Here is a 25,521-nt window from a genome sequence, read left to right on the forward strand (position 1 = left end):
ACCAAAATTCCACCCCATTGCAGTGCAACATGTTGTAATCAACCTTAGTGTTTTAGGAAAAGCTGGTAGCAAATTTTGAGCGTACTGTTAGCAATTAATTGCTTCAATACTAAGTTCTTTTGTCACTGTAATTTTAAAGCATAAGGAACAGCAGTGATTCTATGGACATAATTATTTGCCATCTTTTGCTGCTTTCTTCTTTTGCAAGCCATTGACAAATCTGCTTGATCTGCTGAGACGTTTTTAGCTGTTCTTGTTTTGAAACTCATAGACATGAAAGTTATTTTTATTAAAAATGTCATGTTCATAGAACTTGTTATAGGGAGTTTAAAATTAGTAAACAAGGGCTGACTGAGACCTATACTTTATATTTGCTGCTTCCAATTTCTGTCCTTCTATTGACAGAACCTGAAAATCAAAATGAGATAGAAATGACCACATGCACAGAGAAATATCTTCAGGGTAGATCAGGGCAGTCCAGATCCCTGAAGCACCCCGTGGTGCTGGGGGAGTGTATTGTATCCACAGCACCCCTCCACCTCTCCATCTACAAGCACACAAACTGCATTGGGGCTTTTTGTGTCCCAGCAGAGGCAGCAGCAGCAGCAGCTACAGTTCTTCCTTAAGTATACCAAACCAGTGGTCATCTTCATGGACAGGATTTTACAGGATCACCAGTGTCCTGCTTTCTTTGAAGCACCCACCTATGGACAGTTGCTGGCCCTCACAACCCCTGGACATCACCAGGAGCTGAAGAAGCCTCTTGTCTCCTGCACCTGTGTATTTATTTACTCTCTTCACTCTTCTTCTGCCCTTGATGCTCAGCTGGGCTTGTTTCCAAACCAATTACATGGTTTGCCATGTAGTAAGAGCACTTTCTGTACTTTGAGCTGTATCCCAGATTTCATAGGAGAGTGCTTTTGCCATTGGTTTTAGAGATCCACTCCTGAGATAACTCCTACTCAAGAAGCCGCAATGAAAATATGCTAAAAATGGCCTTTGCTGACCAATTACACCCAGCTGTGGTTTGACCCACAAATGGATTTTGGTAAGAAGATTCAGTTCTCTGGGAGATCCTTTTGTACCTTCATCAAGCCCCAAATTGTCACAGAAGTGGCTCTGAAAGATGATGTGTTTCATGGAGCAGCTCTGCAGCCCATTTTTGCTGGAGCAGGCAGAGTTCCTCTTCAGGACTACTCACAAGGGACATGGTTTGGCATGAAGCCAGAGGTGGTGAGATTCTTGGAATATTCCATGAAGAAACATAGAGAGATGCTTCAGACTGAGTTAACTGGAGTGGTCTTATTTAGGTGCTTTAACTCATTTTACAGAAACCAAACTACTCATTTCAGTGCCAAGTTGTTATAGAAGGACTACGTTTGCTTCATGCCCTGCTGAGAGATGCTGGCAGGAGCTGTTATCAAAGACTCCTTTTCCCCTTAGTCATTTAATAGTAGCAGCTTCTCTTTTATTCTGTGTTCTCTGAGAGCAGAATAGGAGGTGATAATCTCCTTGGAATACAGCAGACACCTGTTTGATAAGTGGTAATTGCATTATTCCTGGAGGATTATCACAGTGGTGCTTGTTTCTTTGTAATGAAGCTCCACTATTATAAGCAGAGCAGAACTTCACTAGAAGATACACATTCCAGGTAAGAGAAACAGAAAATAGGAAACAATCAGCCTTTTTAGAAGCTCATTTTTAGAAGTCAGTAGCACTGTGTTTTCAAGAGCTAACATTGCAAAAATCCAATTCCTCAGAAAACTATATCCGTGAAGAAGAGGCAGCATAAAAATCCCATCAGTGTTTGAAGCATTTTTTGGAAGCAGCTCTGCTTGAACTGTGCCAAGGAATTATATAGTGCTGGAAACAAATCCAGGCACTTCTCTGCCATCCAAAGCATTGTACAGTGTTGTGAAGTAAATGGCATCCCACCGTAGACCAGAAACGTGCCAAGTATTTGGCTGATACTCTTTGTGAATGCAAAGCAGTTCCCAAGGTGTAGCTGTGAATATCTGTGGGCAATATGTGATGTGGATGGGTTGTTGTTAGTTTATACTGTTTATTATTTTATTTGTTCCTGAGCTTAAAACTCTGTTAAGGGTTTTGTGTCTCTTCTGAATAGTGAAAAATAAGTAGTTAGAGATCAGACTCAGTAAAAACAATTGTCTACATTCTATGGCAATTACATGAAGAAAATACCAGAAATTTAACAGATTCTGTTGGAACATAAAAGCAAGCAAATGGAACAGGACAATTTTGAGGAAAGGAAATTCAGCAGGATGGGTTAAAACTCTTTTGAGTGTTTTTGCATTTATGAGTCTGAATCCATGTTTTTAGTGCAGCTGAATTTTTCATGTTAGAGTATCAAGTAAGCGTACACAGTACCACAGAACACTATAACCAGACTTCAAAGCATGTGGTCATCCACAGAGAACTGATGGATGAGTGGACACTGGCCCTTTCTCATGTTTTCAGGGCCTAGAGGGATTCTTGTCCTTTTTTTTAATTGACCTTTTCTTTTCTTTACCTTGATCCCTCTCTCGATGGATGCTTTGACTCCTGGTATTTGTTGTCACCCAAAGACAGTGTCTCTTTAGCTTAGGAAAGGTTGGGAATCCCAGTTTATCTGTGAATAACACTCTGTTAGTTGTAATTTATCTTGGTTTAGTTAGAGAATTGTTTTTATTCAATTCCAGAGCCCTTCAGGAATGTACAGTGAGTTATGACCTGTTCCCAGGCATGTGTGTTTTATAGATCAGTTCACACAGGTGTACTGATTAATAAACTCACTGGCCCAATTTACATGCCTAAGTTTTAACCACTGAGTAATTAGCGAAAGCATTGCTGAGGAACTGGAAATTTGGGAAATGTGTCATTATTTGCATATCAGTATAAAGCAATTACTAAATTAAAGAGTGCACGTTGTGACAAACATGAAGCTCCTTTACTGTTGCTTTGTCAGTGCACATTAACATCAACTTGATGTGAAAGCCTGGCTTTCTCTGCATGAACTAAAAATCCTAAGGCAGAAGTACACAATGAATCACCCAGAGTTTGGAGGCTAGCACGCTGAATTGCCTTGGGGTTCAGACTGAGGAAAGAAAAAACTCATGTAAAAGACCATTGAGAAAACGTATCAGTGGAAAGTAATTAACTCAAGATCCACAATTAGCCTCATGGTCTATACTTAACTGTGTTCCAGGTCTTTCAGCGTTTATTTAATTCTGTTACCCTGTGTTTCAAATAGCTGCAAATGGCTTGGCAGATTTTTCATCCTCTTTAATATTTACAGTTTTTGTCTAACAAGAAGAATGAGCTCTGTAAGTGATCATGGGTATTTATTTCAGTCTCTCAAGTATATTTCTTTTTTAGCAGAATCTGTTGTACGAGGAAATATTATTTTCTTCGTGTTTCCTTTAAATATATTTGTGGTTTGAAGCAACATTAAGTACTACAGTAGCTGTCCTTCTGCTTTAATTCCTAATTTGCCTAACTAGGCTCAGTCAAATGAGAAATAATCAAAACCAGGGATAATTTTCATTCAGCCAGCAAACGAGAGGGGTAGATGCACAGTAACACGGCTGGTGATTAACAGGGCCCGTAGCAAAAATTGGCATGTGTGTTCAACCAGCACACCAGGGCTGGGTGTTCCCAGAGCACCAGGCACCACTTTTTCTCAAGCTCACAAGAATCTCCTTGTGTTTTGTGGAGCTGCCTTGAGGGTGGTTGTAGCTGCAGTGCCAGCATCCCTCCTCTGGTGTCTGAAGGACACGAGTGGCCTCCTCACTGTGCCTGGGATCTTCTTCAGCCTCCCACACCATCCTCAAGGTGATTCCAGAGCTGCCTCACCATACTTCTGCCTTCAGCACATGTAAAGATCTGCCACCATTGTGCCTTCACACTGCAGCAAAATAAGATTTGGAATTCTGGCAAATTACCACAGTTTTCTTGTGGGAGCTCAGCACATCACTCCTGATGTCCAGAGCTACCGAGAGAACCCTTGGGGGGCTCGGGGGTCTTGGAATGTTGCCAAAAGCACTTGGTGGCTTGATTTTGATCCATCTAGGGATGTGCCACCGATGTGTGAGGAGATGGAACCTGTGGGAATTACTCGGGTGTGAATGGTGAAGGGAAAAACATAGTTATAGGGTAAATTACAGATTTTGAGGTTTTGGTACAGGGGGGTTATGGAGACAAGATGGAGGAAACAGGGCAGGTCACAAGACTCTTCTTTCTTCTTCTTGTCATCCATCTTCTGGTGTGGTGTTGGCACTTGGGGATTGGTCTGGGGTGAGAGTGTATCCGGTGACGAGGGTGATAGGTATTGGGGATAAAAAGTAAATATAACATACGTAGTTTTTGATATAAAAGATGTGCCAGCCTTGGGGGAAGGTCAGAGTGCCTTTGGCTGCCGTGCTGGTCAGATCCCAGTTGGACAGAGAAGGGACTTTATAGATAAGATATAATAAACAATTCTGAAGACCGAAAAACCCTGGAGTCCAGACTCACCTTTTGAGACACAGCCTGCCAGAGTCATCCTAAGCGTGTGTGGGAGCAGAGACGAACAGCCCAACCCCATATTTTCTCTTAATCCTAATCTAAAGAATTTATCAAATTTTAAAACATGATTATTAGTTCAGGCACTTTTTTTTCCCCTTCAGTTCAGAGCTCTTTAAACTTTTGGGTTCCGTGTTTTAACTCTATAGCATTCCTTTGTGATTTTAAGCTTCATTATAGTTCAGAGATCTACCATGGGAACACGACTGAAATCCTTGGAATGAATTTCCTCCAACCTGTGTTGACAGGTTTAAATTACGTACTCTGACACTGTTCTTGTGGCTGGATTAGAAACTTTTTTCCGAGTTAAACCTGCGATAAGTAATTGTCACAGCGCTCTGGCACGATGCTAATGTGAAGTGACGTGTCCAAACTGGCCTCAGTAACATGAAGAAGCCCAACAGGTGTGAGGGGTGGATCTTCCCATGGGCCCTGCGGAACTTCTAACAGGGGAAAAATAGTAGAAAAAGTGAAATGAACCTTGACTAAAGCTGTCAGCAGTAATTATCTCAACAACACTTGGTGAGGAGTTAAAATAAGCATTACTGATTTATAACCTGAACACACTCCACGCTAGAGATGGTTTTTTCATCCAGTTAGTGTTTAAAATGAAACGTTGAATACCTGTCAAGATTTTTTTTTTCTTTTTATTGGAGATGCATAATGAAAATGAAGTTATTTTCCAGAGGAAGTTAATTTCAAGGGCTGTCAAATTTTTTAAACTCTTCTGTTCATTTTCATATTTGTGTAATAGTTTAATAAAACAAACAAACCTCAAGCATACTTGACTGTTTTTCCCAGCTAATGCTATTTGATGTCAAAAGACAAAGTGGCTAATGTGGAATTACATCCACTTTTTATTGTTATTCAAGGAGGGATAAGGACTTACATGGCAGTAGATGAGCTTTGGGTGTTTTAATATTATGTACTGAACTTGGATAACAATGTCTAGCTGAGCAGTACAGACTGAAGAGAGCCCTTCAGTTCTGGGTAGTAAATCTTTCTGAGTCAATTAATTGCATAGTACAAAAAAGCCCTTGTTTCGGTCAACTAAAAGAATGTATTTAATAGATTTGCTTTTTGAATTGCAATGTACCTTAATTTGCTCTTTGTTAGTGTGATAACACTTGTTGTATGTATACTATGTATTTCAGTATGGATAGAAGTAGTTTTATAGTCTGTAACTATTGGAAATATACTGGCTTACTTTTGAGAAAAACAAGCCAAAGGATAAACATTAATTCCCAGAAAATCTTGAATCTCTTGGAGCTTTAAACATAACTTTTAAACATGAGCATGCAGGAATTCTTAAATTATCACTTTGCCTTTGTGAGATTGTACATTGAAAAGAAGATAGGTTATTTATTGAATATATAAAGTGACAAGTGATGGGTTTGGAAGTATTGACCACCTGTTTGTTCCTGAGGAATTCAGTGAAGGTTTGTCTGAGCATAACAATGCTTGGTTAAACACCAGGAGCTGCAGCCATGGCAAGAACAAGCTCATATGAAAACTCTCTCATGTCATAGTGTCATTTTTCTTGAAATGATGAGACTTGGAGTATCCTCAGAAATGGCATGAGATGCTTGGGAGTCCACCATCTCCTTCTTGCATGGGTTGGTTTCTCTGGATCTCCAGCCAGGAAAGAGTGTGGAGCCATCTGATAATCTCTGGAGAACTGCAGATTGCCAGAGTTCCCATACTCTTATTTTCCCTGCTTCAATACTCACATGCAAGGACTATGCTGAATGCACTTAGAAATTACAATTTTATTCAACTGTTTAATGAAAAACTTCCTGCTCTTGTATTTCAAGTGCAAAAACAAAACTTCACTCACTTGCTCTACCTCTCACCCCTGCCTTGTACACTTGGATTTTTCCTATAACTGCTATATCCTGTCCACCACACAAATATTCCTTGCTTTTCCTTACTTCCTCAATCTTGGAAAGAATAGGTTTCAAAAGGAAAATGGAAATGTGAGTGAGCCTCAGCTGTGGGGCAGCCTGGCCAATCTAGCTCCAATGGTAAACAGCAAGAAGAATAACTTATTTTCTGGGTGTTCCAACTAGATTAGTTTATTTGTTTTGTTTTATTACATTACCTACTGTCAGTGCACTTAGGTATAGAAAGCATTTGATCCCTAAAGTACCTTGTTTCCAAATTCATCTCGTAGTACCATGTACACAGAACATTTGATAGAAAAACAAGAACAGAAATGTTCCTTCTAGAGTTTTTCTTCCTTCTCAAAGTCTTTGTTTCTTCTCAAACTTCATATAATTGTGTTCAAAGTGCAACTTTTTTTCCTCTATCTTCAAGAAAATCCATCCATCTGTCTGATAAATTGGCATTTATCATACTCAGGAAATAGTTTGTGCTATAATAAAAGGTCACACAACAGAATATTTAATTTAATATGAAAATTGAAATGCTTGATAATGCTCCTTGCTCAGACCTCTGTCCTTATCCCTTCTCTTATCTGAGGAGGGGGGAAAAAAACGTCATGGTAATTAAACCAAAGAGAAAAAGGATCAGATTGTGGGAGTGAAATTTTCACAGAGGAGACACCTGCCAGTCATTGAGTATTTTGCTATGGGCACCTCTCTAAAGTTATTTGGAATAATTGAGTATTATAAAATGTACTTGGTCATGTTTATTTCTCTATTCTTAAGCCATGTATCAGTGAGTAAACTAGTAAATGGAACAGGCAAGCAACTCACATTTTGGGCACTGTGAAAGGGCTGTCACATGGAGTATTTGAACCAGGATTAGGTTTCAATCTGTGGGTAACACTGCATTTGGTTTTGATTGAGATTTTTTTGTGTGATGTATGTGTATTACAAACCCCTATGTGTGTAGTGCAGCCTGCTAAGCAACCTTTAGAAAGAGCCCTTTTTCTGGGAGATTTATGGGGGAGAGTCAAGTATCGGAAAACATGCTTTTTATTTTGTACACCACAATCTTGTTTGCTTACTTTATCTCTGAGTATTAAAAGCAGAAAATGGATTTTTTTCCCTTCTCCTCAATAGAAAATCATGCTGTGAGAGTTCTTCTATTTAGTTTCCTATTGAAGCAGATTGTACACAGCCAAACATGATTCTGTAGTAGAAGTTTAGCTACTTGAATAATTTGTCTGATTCATATCAGTGATGTTATACAGAAATTACATTTCTTTTATATTAAAAATCCAGAAGGTTTGTCCACAGCAAGGTTTTGGTTTTGAAGTGCCATTGTCAGGTAATGCCTGTTGCTTCACTTGCTGTGTGTGTGCAAGTGAAATCTGGCATCATGTATAGAATCTTCTCCTTTGTGCATGGATCAAGTAGTCTCTGAATTTCTGTCTGATGCTTTGTGAGATATACTGTTTGACCTTTGAATTTCTGAGAAGAAATTATCAAAAATCTCTACTTTATGCCAAAAAATGGTATTAGAAAATATTTTGTCATGGAAAAATATCTCTCCAGTGAGTTGGAAAGAATTTGAGTAATTTGAAAATAAAATTACCATGTTACAGTGACTGAAACAGTTTCTCCTTTTCAGTGGTCTTTTAAACAGCCAAAAGCTGTTTTCTTTAAAATTGACAAGTACTGGCTGTTATAGCTGAAGGCTCCATTTAATAAGTTGCCCTGATGAACAGGTTTCTGTATGTTCAGATAGATGCATTAATGTACATTAAAGCAAATCAGAGTGCCCACACACTCCAAACCCTCAAAACCCTCATTGCTCTTGTAACAATCAAAAGCTGAACAAAGAGCACAAAATAAACCAACATTATACTTGCTTGTTCTGAATAGTTCCTGTTTACAAAAAGCTGTATCCATTTGCAGAGATGGGATCCCTTGATGGCAAGTATCCTGTGAACAGCACAAGCTCTCAATAATTGAGGATGAGGAAGAATGTCCTGTTCTTTATGGATTATTGCCTTAAGCTGGACACTTTGGGTGTCCCAGCTATATTTTGTGAGGCATTAGAAAGCTCTTACAGCTTCCTTTACTTTCCTCATTAGGTATGGTTGCCATTCAAATCTCTTTTGAGATGCTGTTTTTCTCCATCACTGTGTGGCTGAACATGAGGAAGGCCAATTTGTCATATCCAATTACTCCTTTCCTGATGCAGTCCACTGAGCTTATAATTTTTGTATCAGCATTTCTCAGAGGAGTGAGTTCTGCAGCTGGAGTCCTCTGCTGATATCACTCCTTCATGCTCCTTCTACTGTTTATCTTTCTCACATCTTCAGCATCTTGATTAAATATCTGTGGACTGGTGCAAGAGACTGAGTTTGGTCCTTCCTTTGTAATGCCAGAAGTCTGCAAGAGTGGGAATTAAGTTGTGCCAGCAAACTCTTTCTAGAAGATACAAGGTTTTGAGATGATGGATTTATAATTTTTCATATTATTCTAAGCATGAGATGGCAGCACTCTGGAATTACATGCTCTCAATGATTTCTTTCTCTTCTGCAGACATATTTGTATCATGAAATATTTGGGAAAAAATAGTGGGGTTAGATAGTTCTGAATTATATTTGTAGAAGCTTCTCCATAAAACTAATATAACATGAAGAATCATTTATTGTTTAAAGCATCTGGTCTCACTCCAGATTTGGCAGATATTTCTGGGTTAATCTGGAAGGTTGACAAAGAATCCTGCATGTTTGGATCAGAAAAGATGTTGCTTAACTTTATCCCTCCATTGCTAATGCTGGCAATTGAAAAACAAATCATCTCACCCTGAGCATTTACAAATAGTATTAGTGTCTTAGAGCTGGAAAGCACGAGTGAGCACCAGACTATTTCTTTCCTCTCTAAACTGTAAGATTTTGTAGTGATCTTTCTCATAGTAGTTAAAATCTATTTCCAGTAACCTTTTGTGCACTTTTAGTCCAGCTTGTACCCTCACCTTTTTGAATCTCAGAGCTATTGAATCCATGTAGTATCTCTGCTGTTTCCTGAAAGGGGACTCTCCTGCTGCCACTCTCCCTGAAATATTTGAAAAACTGAATTTTATTTTCCTTCTCCGTAAAGCTATAGGAAGCCAAATAGGAGATTACTTTAAATAAGCACAAGCAATTTCTACACAGTGTTGGACAAAAGATCTGGCTCTGGAGTTACTTTTTGCAAGCAATTTTCCTTATTTCTGATTTTGTTTCCCTTTCTACATCATGTACCTTTCAGTTCTGAGACAGTTTGATTTGCACAAGCATTGGTTCCCTGCCTAAAAAAAAGTAATCTTTTTTTTCCTGCTTCTGTATTATTTCTTTTATAACTTATACCTGGCTTGTGTTGTTCATGCATGAGTCCTGCAAATGCATTTTCAGTGTCTTTTTTTGTGCATGTGGAAGCCATCCCATTCAAGCTCTGGTACCCACATAGTGGTGACTTTTATGCAAAAAGAAAAATTAGAAAAGTGACTGACTTTTGGGGTTTTTTCACAGCCAGATGGGCTCCTAAGCTAGAGAATATTGGTAATCAGGTGCTCTGGCTACAAACCAGCTTTTGGGGTTGGTTCAGTTATAGGGCTGGTATAAAGCTTTTGTCCATTCCCATGGGAAGGTAGCTGAAACAATGATAATTTATTGCAATGATAATTTTCTGCATCTCTGTTTGGGAGGGGTCAGGTACAGTATTCAGAAAGAAAAACCTCTCCTAGAGCAATGTGAGATCTTCAGTTCTTGCCACTGAGACATTTCAGTGGTGCTCCCATCAGTACCCTGCATTCACACTACTAGGAAAGGGTTTGTTGAGCTGCCTGGAAAACAATCTTTTGCTGACTCTTGCTGGTTTTATGATTTCCAAAATAAAGCTTGAGCTTTTGTGATGCAAGAGTCTTTCTCTGAAGGAGAATTCTCTGTCTTTGAATGAAGATAACTTTATTTTAGAAGAATGTTGATGCTGGGTGTTTATTCTGGAATGGAGGCAGAACTGCTATTTCTTTTGCAAAAAAAAACTTCTCAGAAAGGAAAAAAAAAAGGCAAAGGGAAGGGTGATTTCTCACACCAATGTGCACAAACCCCCAACATTCCAGCAACTGTGTGGAGAGTAGGATGAAACAGGCTCTGATGTGGAACCCCTTCTGCTGTTAGCTGGTGTTTGAGAGACGCTTTGACACTATAATATAGGGTTGCAAATTGGAATTGCAACACCCTGCAATTGGGCCAAGTGATGAAGCAGCACAATAACTGCCTGCTTGATCTTACCACTCTGTCTTTAATGTGCATGTAAAGGATACTGGGAGCCTTTCCAGGCATCTGTCAGGGGATTTGATGCTGTGAGAGAGGGAACTGTGGTCTGTGTGTGGTTCATGTGGGTGTTTGTGTGTTTTACCAGCATTTCATATGGTGTGATAACTACAGGGCAAAGTTTCAGGTTTTATAACAGTTGGGTTTTGTTTATTATTAAAAGCTTATAAAAATAATAATTGAAATGGTGGATTATGGCAGAGAATGAAGTTCTTATGCTCTTGTCACAGGAGTTTCAAAGGTAATTGGTCTAGAGCTGGGTGTCGTCTTTAATATTTCATTTACTCCAGAGTATTAAAATTCACTTCCTTTGAGGCGATTGCTGGGCTTTTTACACAGCTAAACTTGTGTTTAACCTTGCTGTGAGAATGTGACAGTAGGCTAGTTCAGACAGGTTAACATTCATTTGGTAACCAGCCTGCCTAATCAGCCTGCTTCAACCTGCAGCAAATTAAATCTCTGGGAGTTCTAGCAGACAAGTGAGAAAGTCGCTCTGAATTATGTATAAAAAATAAATGGGGTATTTTCAGTGCTCATGGCAGGAAATGAAATTTAAGGCTTATGATTTATTCTTGGATTTTTGTTGAGAATGATTGAAATGTATTTTACTGTAATGTTTTAATATTCCAATTAGGAGAGTGCTGTAGTTCTGAAATGTATAATGTAAATATTTTGTTCTGTGCCCTGCAAAAATACTAACAAGTTTTACAGGATTTAGGTATTTTTCTGTCCTTGCTGTGTTTCATCTGATGGAGCCATTACAAAAGATATTTTAAACATTCAGCCAGAACTACCCTTCTCCACATCACTGAAAATTGCATGGCATTAAATACTTTGTCACTGCCAAAAACAATCAATTATCTTCTTTTAAGAGCTACTTGCACTGTAAAATCAGTCCAGATAGGTCTTAGGTACTTCTGAAATTGCTATTTGTGGGCATCAAGCTTGCTTCTCCTGGGCTGATGTGCTCTCCAGAAGAGGCTGGGCAGGAGCTTTAAATGCAGAGGGCACAGGTGGTTCTGGTCACAGAATGGGCAGTTCTCATTTTTAGGCATTAGAATTCGTGTATTTTTGAATGCAATATAGGACCAGCTTTTCAAATATTATTGCTGTGTGTTTGCTAGCATCATAATAATTTTGTCTTTCTAATGACAGTAGAATTTTTCTAAAAATTGAGGTTTAGGCATACAGCAAGGGGCAGAAGTGCTGTTTCTGTTGGCACTGGCTACTGACCATCCATCCTGTGGACTACAATGTCAGCAATTGCAGTGTCAGCAATTCGGGTTGTGTGTCTTTGTTCATATGAGGAACCTGGTGTGCACCCTTGACATTTAAAATGACCAAAAAGGAGTTGAAATGTATTTTAAAGTTGCCAATGGGATTGTGTCTATTGCAATGTCTGCTGATAAACAGATCTTTCAAAATACAAATTTTTTTCAAGATGATTTAACTGTTTTTAATTACGTGTATCAGTACTTAGCATCTTTAACAATTGCTTCTTGATTAGCAAAAAAAATTTCTACATTTGCATCATCAATGCAAAGCACTGCAAAAGTTGCCATGTACAGTAACATTTCAAACTTCAATACTTCTTCAGGAGAAAATAACAACTCAAGGCCCTTTGGAGTTTGCAGTTCCATGGAATTTGTTTTGATACTCTGTGCACACACCTCAGTAAAACTCAGCTGATGTTTCCTTGAATATTTTAGCATAAGGAATAATTTTAGTTTTTCAGGCTTCTTAATATGTGTTTAAATAATGCAGTCTTTAATTTGAACCTCTAAACAACCTTAAACCCTTCCCCCAACCTTTAATTGAGACTGTGGCTTTAATGAAGAACCTTTGCTTGCTTTGTAGATGACTTTGGCCGTGTCGGGACTGACTTTTCCTTGCCATCGACTCACAGTTGGAAGAAGATCTTCACCTGTGCAAACAAGGGAGCAGTCAGAGGAGGTAAGGACATCATCTTTGTGGTACCAGTCTGCTCTAGGAACAGGCAGGGACACCTCAGGGTGCAGTGGTCACCATCCCACCTGTTGTGGTGTGTCAATAGAATTGCATCTTACAACAATCCATGTACAGTTCCTGCAGCTGAGACAAAGTGAGGAACTGGGCAAAGGAGTCATTGAAGAAAAAGAGGAAAAAGAAAGCAATCAAAGCATCTGACTGGGGAGATGGCCTTAGCTCCTTGCACTAAAATTTTGTGTTTAAAATTTTTCTCCTTTGTATGGGTATTCCAAATACCAATATGAAAGCCAACATTGTGTGGCTTTTCTCCCTCATTCTTATGCAGCTTTCTTATACCAGCTCTGGTACCATTAGATGAAAAAGTAGCATTAACTTTGACAAAATTTGCTCAACCATGTGCAGAGATTCTTTAATAATGCATTTCTGTCAACTAGACTTCTGTTAAAAATTACCTTTGATAATGCTGTATAAAATAGTAAATTAAACTGCAGTATATTATGTCTATTTGTCACAGTGTTTGTATTTTGTATCTCACTGAAAATGTCTGAAATAGAAGCTGAGAGTGGATTTTGGGTTTTGTTTTTATACAGCAATGCACTGATGTTCATATGGTTAGTGATAGTGATGGAGATGACTTTGAAGATGCTACTGAGTTTGGAGTTGATGATGGAGAAATGTTTGGAGTAGCTTCATCTGCCTTGAGGAAATCACCAATGAGTAAGAGTTACAATGAACTGGAGGCTGTACAGCAGAGGGGAAGGAGAGAGGTGGGAGGGGTCTGCAGAATTAAAAACAGGAAAGTATTTTTTGATAGGAATGGTAGAATTGTTTGGATGTCGTGTCTGATGGATGTACCAAAGGAAAATACTGCACACATAACTGGCAACTATAAAAGCACTGCTCTGTGGAGGGAAATTTTTAACCTTGCAACTGAAGAATAATTGAACTTAAAATTGATGAGTAACAAAGTCAGAGAAATTGTGATTTCTTTCCAAATGCACCTGTAGATAACTAAATTTCTACTTCCCTATTTTGAAAATTCTGCAGATTGTATTTTGATTAATGTTTTACTCATTATGCTGATCAAGGTTCTCAGTGATTTTTTGCCCTTGAATTTTGAAAAGGATTGAGCAGGAGCAGTCAGTTATCTCCTACATTCAATTCTTGCATACTCTTTTATTTACTTTAGGCTTGCATTGGTGTTACTTCATTAGAAGTTTTTTTGACAGCAAATATATGTAATAATATGGAAAACTTTTTAACATTTTCAGTAGGAAGGGTGGAGCCTTTCAAGCCTTAAAGTAAGTCCAGAGTGCTAACTCTGAGCAAGTGATGTATCACATTACACTGGACCTGAGGATTTTACTGTTTGGAAAACCTGAATATATTGATGAGACCCTCTGGAAATTTCTTGTCTTTTGAAAAGTTCATAGTCAGTAGTCTTTCATGAAGTTTATGTGGTTTCTTGGTAACACTTCAGTAAGCTGGGAACATGAAATGCCTGTGAAGTGAATGTGTTTGCATATTACAATCTGTTTCCATGGAGTTGCATTTCTATTTTTTTTCCCCAATTTTTTAAGTGCCAGAAAATGCTGAAAATGAAGGAGATGCCTTATTACAATTTACAGCAGAGTTTTCTTCAAGGTAAGCTCTTAGCCTGTTAACTGTGCCATTCTTATTACAAACTCAGTTAAAGTTAGTAAATAATGAAAATAAAAATAAACCAAGTCTACATGTTTTCTTGTGAGATAAAAGCATATTTAGACATCCTAATCTAATTTATTTAAATTCTAACCAGGGTGCTAGAACTGCTTTTGAAATAAAGTTATTCTCAGCCCAAGCTGGAGTGGTGGATTCTTCTCCTATTTATTTTGCCACTATGTAGTACCATTACTTAATTATGTAAAGGTCCAGAAGGATGAGAAAGACTGGTTATATATAAAAATTTTATTATGATATGCAGAAACAGAAAAGCTAAAACTGATTAATATTGAAAAAGAAATACATAGTTGCTGTAAGAGTTTTCACAATAGCAAAGTGGTTGGGTAAATATTGACTTTTAAAAAACAGAGATATTTTGGATTTTTAAAAAACTTTATACTACCAAATCATGCACTGTTAAACAGTTGCTTGTTTCATTGAATAGGTAGAAGCTGCAAAGTAATGCAAAGTTTATATATTTTCTGTTTTCACTCCAGTGATGAAATATTCCTTTATGAGATGCATTAATGTGTAATGGAAGAATAGCCTTCAATTAACCTTTAAGAATATAATAAAGACAGGAAATAATTTGAAAATTTTGTAGAAATTTTACAGAAAATTGTGTAGAACTTAAGGTATCTACATGTGTAAACAGAATGTTTTTATGATAAAGTTGGTATGGTTGTTGTTCATTACTTTGAGTTTTTCAGTGCCAGAAAACAAATGGGTCCTAAATATTTTCTTTCTGTCCTTCACAAGTGTAATACTCATCTTTCTAAAGGTCTAGCCAATGCATTATATTTACAGAATATATGAAAAGGTAGAATATTGAAATTAGTTGATTTTGTCCTTTTTTGTTAATTGGAAATTTTATCTCAAATAGATATGGTGACTGCCATCCTGTTTATTTTATTGGATCATTAGAGGCTGCTTTTCAAGAAGCCTTCTATGGGAAAGCAAGAGATGTAAGTGTGTATTAAAACTACTTCATTTAAAATAGTGGGGGAATAGAAATCACCTCAAGGGTTTCATCTTGATTTTTGAAAAGCTGAGCTACATTTTGGAGTTGTTTTGCATTTATTGTTTGAGAAGAGTTGCACTCATTCAGTTGACTAAAAGACTTACCTTGGTTGCTGAAATTGCAGTGAATAACTGATGCTTTCTAATCATTCAGGCTGTATTTTTACTGAAGCTCTTTAGTTGTCAAAGCTACTCTTTTTCTTTCCCCCTCCTCCCTTTTCTTCCTGGAATAATGGTGTCCTAGCACCAGATAACCCTGCCTGGGAGTCTTGTGGTTGACAAGTTCACTGTTGCATGTTGGTAACTCCTTTGAAGAGTGCCTAATGAAATTGTAAATTTAAATTGGAAGCTCTCTCAAATACAGTCTGCTTTTTTCCCCCCTTTGTACAGCCTTTATCTGCCAAGTAAGTTCCAGTACTAAGATTTGGTTGTTCAGTTTTTCTGTACATCCAACCAGGCATCTCAAGTTTCTGTTATTCCATGCACAGTTTTAAAATCAGTATTTTAATAAAATTAGAATGGGGACAGTTTATTTAAGTTTTGGTGACTTGATTCACTAAGGAGAAACCCAAAACCCTGCATAATTAAGCACAGATAAAGCTGAAACACAAACAAGAAAATCATGCTGTTTAAATTTACTTTTTGTTTTCTTGATAGATGTTTAATTTTGAAATGAAGAAAGTAGTTATTCATATTGGAAGGAGTCTCTGCATTATGTTAGGGGCTGTTCTGATAAGTGTGAGAGTTACAAATCCACACTGTATAGCTGAAGTTGGCACATACATAATACTCTAAGTTTAGTGAATATTTTCATGTCTTTGCACAGAGAAAAAAAATCCTGTGAATTGATCAAGAAGAGGGTGTGAGTTGGGAAGTTCATTTAGTGTCATGTCATCAGAAATGGTTGACAGAATTTAACTGTAATAGTGGACAAAAGCTCATAAAGAACTTTCAGAAACAGTTTTCTACCTATAAATCTGATATTAATGCGGTGCAGTTGCTTAGATTTTTGTTGCTCAAAGTACTTCTTGTGCTGCTTACATACCCCTTTTGAAATGCATGTTGCCTTTTTAATATATTGTGATTTTTTCAGACCAGGTCATTATCACAATGAAACCATTGTGTGTGTGTGTATATATATATATATATATTTAGGAGAGTATTAATTTTTGTTTGTGTTTGGATTCTTGAGGTTTTTTTCTGTTTATTGCCTTATTTTGAAAGCTGTCCCTCCCACCTTTGGAATGGCATCATTTTTATTGTAACATTCTGATTCTAAGCAAAGATATGAGAAGGTGGAAATACCATTTATTTTCACTGCTTTTCCCTCTTACAAAGTTATTTTTTCAGTACTGGCTCCTAGAATTCAGAATTGAGGAAAGGGACGCATTATTTCATATTTTTATAATTTAATTTCCTAAAATAATTTTTAAAATATATATCAGTATTAAAAAAAAAGCTTTGGAGAAATTGCAACCTGTGTGTCTTGTCTTCTAATTTATACTATGGAGGGCACTTAATTTTACCAGGGCAACAGATGAGCTGCAGGCACCAGCATTCTTCACTTGAAGTGAGAAATTGAGTTCCAAGAGTAAATAAAAACAAGATTGAAGGTTTAAATCCTCTACTAGGCTTTTTGAACTTATATACTCATTAAATGTTTATTGGAGTGGTGGGATTACGAAGGATTTGGGCAGCTTCATCAACTGGTATATACTTAATCACTAAGTAAAACACTACATTTGATAGAGTGTTTCTCACGATGCCACACTCAATCCATCTTAATGAAAACCGCTTCAAACTGATTTAATTTGAGAGCACTTGGCAGCTTGAGTGCTCAGAGATCTTGGCCTTTTCTTGACAAATTCTCAACTCTGTCCAGAGCAGAAGGTGCACTCTGCAGTTCGTGTCTGGTGAGACAGCCATCAGCTGTGTTTTGAATCTGTATTGGGGATACTTTTAACCTCAATTAAAAAAAAAAAAAAAATTTAAAAAAAGAAGCCCAATGTGTATAAACATGAAACTTTTTTTTCCAGGAATATTTAAATTTAAAGAAAATTAACTTATGTCAAAACGTGTGTTTTGAATGCAGAATATGAGTTCCATTTCTTTTTATGAAAACAGATGTTTCCTGTTAAATCTCATTGTCTTTTCCTGTGTTGGAAAGGATGGTAATTCATATTTAACAAAATGTTGCTTGAAAAAGAAATACCTTTTAAAAAAGTTGAGGTGTCTATCTGCTGTGTTTGAGTCGTTAGCCAGTGAAGATACACATACATGATGGGTATCTTTTAACCTTTGGAGCAGCTGCTGCCACAACAATTTCAGTTTTTGGGAGGAGAGGTGGAATGAGGTCAAATGTGGCTCTGCTTTAAAACCTGTGTAACTCTTTGCCACAAAAATACAACACCCAAGATATAGAGCCTTGCTTTTAACAGCCAGTGTCCTTGGCCATGAAATTCCCAGCTGCCTCCAGCAGCCTCTTAGTTAAGGGTGTTGTGTTCTCATTTCTTATTGTATATGACAAGAAAATATTTTCAGTATTTCTTTTAATGGGGTCAGGAAAAGAAAGAGAGACAGAGATTTATTAAATCAACAATTAAGCTGGTTTTCATGAAAGTCTTCCTCTGCCTATTGGAAAAAAGAGATTTCCTGTCACTAAGTTTCTGAATGAATTTCTTGCTACAGAGCTACACTGCCTGTAGAGGAGTTACAACACCTGATGCCATGGAAGAAATCCTATAATAAATATTTTTAACAAGGTGTTTGGGGAAGTTGTCTTTGTGTCTGAAAGCAGTTTGTGGGTGTCTTGTTTTCTGAGGCATCAGAGGGTTTATCCTAACTTATGGTGGTATCGTTATTAATACTGGATTTTAATTGCTATATTGAAGCTTGCTGAGTTATATATGTGAGTAATACTAAAGTATTTTCTTTTATTAGAGCTTGTTTGTCTTTTCATTTTTATAGGTGGTTGCTACTCTTTTATTAAGAGAAAGAATGAAGGCATTGCCTTTGCCTTTTCAGGAGCTCTTATCTTTATATACCTCTGTCAGCTCACCTCCTGCTCCTCTCTCAACCTTTCTGTCCACTGACTTTTAATAAATATGTGAAACATCTCTCTTAGCACAGATTGGTATTGTCACCTCAATATATATTCCTGCATTCTGAAAATGAACCGTGTTTTTCTCCTCCTTGAATTCTGTCTTTTAGGTTCAATTTAGAGGCAGCACCATCCCTCTCACATATGGGTTCTTTATTTCCTGAATACCTAGAGCAAAGTATGCTCCTTCCATGATTTGGTGTGTTCAAATAAAATTTGAACATTTCCCCCCTCTTCCTTGGTGGTTGCAGAATATTCCTTCATACAGGGCTTTCTGTAGCATCATTTTTATCTGTGTGACTCAGAAAAATGTCCCTTATTATTTCAGCTAAATAAGTTTATACTGAAATTATTACAGATTACAGCTGGAGGAATTACCACTTTACAGATTCTGATTAAACATAAATAACCTGACCACTAATGTACATGGTCTGTTTGAAACTGGAGGACAGGTCTAGAAGTATAATTCTAGCTTTTCAGGAAGAGTGAAGCAGCTGCACTCTGGCAAATATCAGTGCATAAACTCCAGTTAAGTCCCATGTTAGTCACCATTTTCTTTCCAGCCTTGCCTGATGTGTGTTAGCAGTTCTGTCCTTGAATTTGTAAATTATTTCTGAATTTGTGGATAACTGTTGTTTAGAAATTTCTGCTACAACACAGCAGTTTAGCAGCTTCACAGTTTGCCTACACACCCTTCATTTTCCATAGCTAAAGGATATTCATATTTCATATCTGGAGGGTTGCTCCTGGGTATGGGTCTCTCCTCTGTATTTGATACTAAATAATGAAAGTTTTTTGGACTTGTCTGCCTCACTCTACATTTTCTCTTCTTTCAAAGCTCGTGATTAGAGATCTTACCTGAGTTTGGTGTTAATTACTGGACACTATTTGCATTATGTAGGATACCACTAGAGGTGCAATTGATTGAAATGGAGACACAACAGTATAATAGGATCAAATAGTTGGAAGTTGAAAGTAGACTAAAGCAGGCTCTAACACACCTTACCTGGGAGAGTGGGTAGCTGTTTGAACACCTTACCATGGCTCCTGTGGATTCTTCAGCACTGCTGGATTTTTGAGATAGATGTTTTACTGAAAGGTAAAATTACAGCAAGATTAAACTAGGAGCTAGTTTGGGGATGTCTTATTCCACGTTTAATACAAAATATGGGATCAGAAGTTTACAAGGAACACCTCACTCCTGCTTTAGGAACCTGTGGGGTACAGTTTTTTTCAGATGCCTTCTACAAGGCTAGGTAAAGTAGCTGTGTCCAAGGCTGATCCCATGAGCTCCAAGATCACCTTGGCCAGGTGGATCAGATTGTGGACTTCAAAGATTTAAAGAAGTGTAAATCCATCCCATTGTTTATTTGAATTAACTCTCTCTGCATAAAACCTGGAGGAAAAAATTAAGATTTTGATTTGTTAGCCTACCAGTTTGTCAGAACATTCATGCCTCTAGCAGCTGTTACATCATGAACTTTTCTGTCTCAGTCTTTACTTGAACTCGTAAACCTGAGATTAGAAATAGCCATTCAGGTTTGTGGTCTTGCTGACCCTTATGACTGCATTCCTATTCCCATTCAAGTTCATATTCTTTTGAGTTATCTGAGTTATTCTCAGTATTAGGAACTGGCTGAGAAGCTTAGAAATCCCATTACCCACTGATACCAATTTAGTCACCTCAAGATCTACTGGTTTTTTTACCTCAGTGATAACTTTTCCTTCAACTTTGCATCAGTGGCAACTTTTCTTCTAATTCTGTACACAGTGTGTTAGCTTCTCTGAAGCTTTAAAATGCCTGGTCTTCATCCCTTGGTGGCTTGAGTTCCTCAAGTCCTAAGGCCTTTGGAAGTCCATCTGATATTCAGTGCTTGAAACCTTTTGGTATCCCAGACCTTTGTAGGGACTAGTAAAAGTTTTTCTCTGTTTTATTTTGTTTTTCCTCGTTTAAAATTTCATGCTAATTATATAACCTCCGAGTCATATTTTTGAAAAACCCAACACAGAACAGTCTAGTGCTCCATTAGTAGGCTTCTTTTGTGTAATTTGAGACTGTTCAAGAGTTTTGTAAGGCTGCTTTAATAATTCAAAATTGGCTTCAAAATACTCAGTATTAGTAATAACAGAATCCTAGAATTTACTCTGACTTTTCAAAGGCTTGAAATAAACACAACCAAAACTTGCTTATAAATATGTGCTACCATGGGTTAGTAAAATAAACAAAAGTGAAAACAAACCCAGACAACAGCAGCAACAACAACAAACTTCAAGCTGTGAGCCTTTTGCAATCATGGATTTTTCCAAGGAAAAAATGCCCCTGGCTTTTTAAAAATATTTTTCAAAATAATGTTTTAACACTTCAGTTCCTCCTGCTACCTCTTTGCATTTATGATAGCTGTGTGCCTGTGCCCACCCTTAACAATTTGGATGGGGTTTCAGATACAAGTACAGTCTTTTATATGTGATGGAGTTTAGTCTTTGCATGGTGAGATTTGTTGATGCAACAAAAATTACATTCCCTTGGGAAGTAACTCAGTGTAAACCTCCATTGTGTTCGTGCCTGTTCTGTTTACTGAAATTTGTCCCTAAATCTTTAAGCCTAAAACTGTACATATTTTGAAACATTCTGTTGTAGGGAATCTCATATTTAACAGTTTCATGGGGTTGTTTCTTTGGAAGTAAAAGTGTTTCTCAAGAGCCTTTTTTTCTGTCCGCTCCCAGTGAAAAGAGGAGAGCAAAGCCATCCGCTTACCACAAAGCAGTGCCACCACAAAGGAAAGATTAAGGGTTTAGAGAGAGGTCAATGTGGGTTTTTCTCTAACTAAACACTTTCCTAAAGTTTCCTTGTGGAAAAAATAATGAAGTCATCTCAGAGTTTTTAAAGAATTTTTATTTCTTTTTCACCGTCTGCATTCGCTTGTCTTCTCAGCATGGATGTTTAATCTTTCTAGGCTTTGTGAATTGGTCCAAATGAATAAGTGGTGAGCTGTCTCTCTAGGAGCTAGAGGCTTATTCTAAGGCCCTAATCACTGAGTAAACACATCTTTGCCCTCCCTCTCTTACAACTGCTATATAATAGTGGAGATTCTAGCACAGTAACCTGGATATTGCAGGGATCGACGCTTTGAAATGCAGAACGGCTGATCCTCAAAAACAGACAGTGCCTGATCTTCCCCTGCCTCTTTCTTCTTTTTAAATTAAATATCACCACAGAAATGCTGTTTTATTGCATGATATTGTGCATCAGTGCCCTGGATTTTCAAGTTTAGTTTCAGTCAACATTGTTGGCTGCACTTATGTGGATCTCTGCATGTTGGGCTTATTAATGGCCCTTCCTGGCACATGCGTACGTGGTTCTGGAGAACATTTAAATTAAATTAGACAAACAGTAATGCAAATTACTAATCCCTTTCCCAAAGTCGAATGTTCAAATGTTCCTTTTCTAAACAGTCATTAAATTTTATCCAAAGCCAGTATATGGGGGGAGAGCCCTGTGGGGGCTTTCTGCAAAGACAGCTTATCTGGAAATTGCATCCCATGTCTTGCTATATCAATACACATCAATATCTAGGGTTCAGTGTTACTTCTGATGAAGAGATTTGAAATTACTTTAAATAAAAGTCTGAGAATAGCACCGTATCATCTCAGCAAATATGTTCGAGTGCTATTTTAAAATAAAGTAATTTATATGGGTATGGGGGAATGGAGAGCTGTAATTTTCTGAATTATATTTATAATTCATTGAATGCCAGTTGCAGAATCACAGTCCTTAGCTAGCTCAGAGTCTCCCTGTGTATTTGCAGCTTGCTTTCTATATTTACATGCACACAGACTTGTTTTCCAAAAGGTGGTCTGAGATTTTCAAGGGGACGCAGCTGCTGGCAGTGAAGCTCAAGTTTTACTTGATAGGGTTCCAGAAGAACAGCACAGAATATTTTGTTTCAGGAGACCATAGGCACCATCTCAACATGTAGTGCCTCTTTTTCTTGGCTACAGAGGTGATGATAACAATGCACTCTCATTTTTTTCAGGTTGTTCATAACTGGTTTTTGTGGTAGATGATGTCCAGTGAAGAGGCACGTTCCTTGTTCATGGAAATGTTATTTTTATTGGGCAACAAGCCAAAAAAGTTCACTCATTTCTTAGGTTTCTTAATAAGGTTTTTGTTTTTCATTTATTGTTCTTTTCATGTTCTAAGCACATAATATATTGTATTTTAGTACTCAGAATATTAGGAGGATTTTGCAAATATTTAAAAATTTGCAGGGATGGACCATTTGACTTGAAATCTGCTGGTTATTTCTTATGTTGAGATACTTATCACCCTTGATAAACTCTATTGTGAGTATTAAAACACAAATCTGCAGCAGCAACTTTAAACTGTAGATTGCCTCAGGAACTTTTCACTTATCTCTTTTCACATTTTTTCCAGAGAAAGCTTCTTGCTATCTACCTCCACCATGATGAAAGTGTACTAACCAACGTCTTCTGCTCACAAATGCTTTGTGCTGAATCCATTGTCTCCTACCTGAGTCAGAACTTCATAACCTGGGCATGGGACATGACAAAAGAAGCAAACAGAGCAAGGTAAGATTCTTTGGACTCTGAGTGGAGCAGCTTTTCTCAGGAAGGCCCTTATCTCTGGCTATCAAATCTTGTGGTGCTTCATATCTTTTTGACCTAAAATTTCATGTTCATTCTCAGCTGATCAATGGGGCTGTGCTGGCTGACATTTACTGAGAATTGGGCTGGCCTTGTGTTCATCACAAAGTGACTTCTTATTCCTGTGCAGGAAAAAGTAATTGAAGAAATTATTTCCTTTTTTTTCCCAGTTTATTTTCAGACATCATTCTATATTCAAACATATGCCTTCACAGTTATGCACTGCAGTGCCATGATATTGCATGGCATTAATTGTGTGTATGTTGGTGTGACTGCATGAGAGCTGTCTGGGGTAATAACTGTTGTTGTTAATGAAAATCTTATTTAAAAAAGAACATTCATGTGATAAATCAGTATTAAGAACATGCAAAATGTCAAATGCTTGCAATTCATATGTACTTTTTTGGACTACAGTTTTCCTACAGAACATTCCTTTGGGAATGTTCACATATTTTGGGTTTGATATAATAAAAGCTATCTTATGTCTTAGACCACAGTTTTGCTGATGAGTAAAGAAATTAAAACTGTAGATTCCACCTCCTTCTACAACTTTTGTAGATTACCAACAGATTTTCTTAGTGTTATACTAAGGCCTCTCTCTTCTTTGGTTATTTATCAGTTGATCATGATCTACTGAAAATAATGATGATGATGATTATTATTATTATTATTATTATTATTATTATTATTATTATTATTATTATTATTATTATTATTATTATTATTATTATTATTATTATTATTATTATTACATTTAAAAATTAGACTTGTTTGGTTCTCTAACTTGGACCTTATTTCATAACCTTTATTTACCCAGAAGATGACTGATCATGTCTTGCCAGGATAACATCCTATGTATATTACTATAATTAGAGTTATTCTAATTTTTGACTGAAAGATGCAACAATCATTTGGCCTGGAATAAGGTTGCCACTTCTTTACACAATTCAAGTGTTTATTGAGCATGGAAAATTGTACTTTTATGTTACTTTCTCTATGGATTATTAGAATAGATCATTTATGCATTTCTAGTCTTCACTATGTAAATTATAGTTATTTCTTTACTGAGGTGACCTTGGGGAATGGAACTGTCTCTTCTTCTAATGTGCTTTTTAAATGACACTTTGTGTTTCTCAGGAATTCCTCACTTGACCTTCTGCATTTTGTCATTGGAGGGATCAGCAGCAACATTTCTAGTTTGAGTTATTCTAGAGAAGTGTAAAAGGTTATGGAAAAAAGCAGTTGCAAAAACAGATTAAAAGTTTCTGAAAAGGAAAAAAGTAAGAGAGAAAAAAGAAACATCTAGGTTCTTTCATAGGACCAAATACATAGACTGGAAAGTTGCTTAAGTCTTTTGGTATTGCCATTCATGGGCAGTAAGGAGCCTCCTCCTTTTCTTTTATCCCACAAGTTGGTGTAGAAGGAAACACTATTTCTAAACCATCTGTAGTGGCTAAGTTCAGTTGACTACCTGCTGTTCTATTGTCCGCTCTTCTATTTAATTCTCTAGTTTCTTTTATTTTACAATGACAAAAAATTGCAGTGTAGTTTCTTTTGAAAAACTGTGTTTGAGGGGTTTTTTATGACTAACGATCAACAGCCATGTAATTGCTTTGTTGTGTTTTACTAAAGAAATCTATTAAGTAGCACAACTTTGATACACTAGTAATAAGAGTTTGCAGGTTACACAGACACCTGTGGTGACCAAAGCGACAGAAGCTGCTTGTTAGAAAGAGCCTGTACAGCTGTGTCCTATTAACTCCTTATGACACTTCTTAAAACACAAAATAAAGGGCTTGTTTAAGGCTTTATAGCTGCTCTCAATGAACTTAGTCCCTGATTGTGCTGGACGATAGGGTTTTTAAGCCTTCATTTTTTTTTGCTTTCTGTTAACAACAACAAAGAAACTGTCATATTAACAGTGAGGTCAAAAAATAGTAAGGGGTAAACAAGGCATGCTGGCTCGAATTAGAATAATTTCTCAGTTGTGTTTAGTGTCACATCCTGCTCCTTAGACTGTGATTTCTTCAGAGGGGGTATGATGCTTCCTTCTCCCTTTGGAAAGTGCCAATGCACTGTGGGCATTCCCATAAATAAATACTCAGTCCCTCTGTTCAGTCACTACCCTTCATGTGACACAGTGACAGTGGTGTTGGAGCCCATTCTGTTCTCTAGCCCTATGAGCACATTTAAATGCAGCTTTTTATTTCAATGCTGAGAAGACAGCAGCAACAACAGGAGGAGCTGGGTTTTGCCTGCTGCTGTAGCCCAAGAG

At 37.3% G+C, this 25,521-nt stretch overlaps 1 protein-coding gene across 1 annotated transcript in view; it reads left to right on the top strand.

The window, feature by feature from the left end:
* Nucleotides 1-25,521, top strand: part of FAF1 (Fas associated factor 1) — a 154,617-nt gene that overhangs the window by 87,240 nt on the left and 41,856 nt on the right. The window contains exons 9-13 of the mRNA XM_009088711.4: nucleotides 12,650-12,745; nucleotides 13,351-13,477; nucleotides 14,341-14,404; nucleotides 15,345-15,426; nucleotides 23,017-23,171. Coding sequence (XP_009086959.1) covers nucleotides 12,650-12,745; nucleotides 13,351-13,477; nucleotides 14,341-14,404; nucleotides 15,345-15,426; nucleotides 23,017-23,171 — 524 coding nt within the window. The remainder of the gene's footprint in view (nucleotides 1-12,649; nucleotides 12,746-13,350; nucleotides 13,478-14,340; nucleotides 14,405-15,344; nucleotides 15,427-23,016; nucleotides 23,172-25,521) is intronic.

This window comes from Serinus canaria, chromosome 8 (genome assembly GCF_022539315.1).
Source record: "Serinus canaria isolate serCan28SL12 chromosome 8, serCan2020, whole genome shotgun sequence".
NCBI lineage: Eukaryota > Metazoa > Chordata > Aves > Passeriformes > Fringillidae > Serinus > Serinus canaria.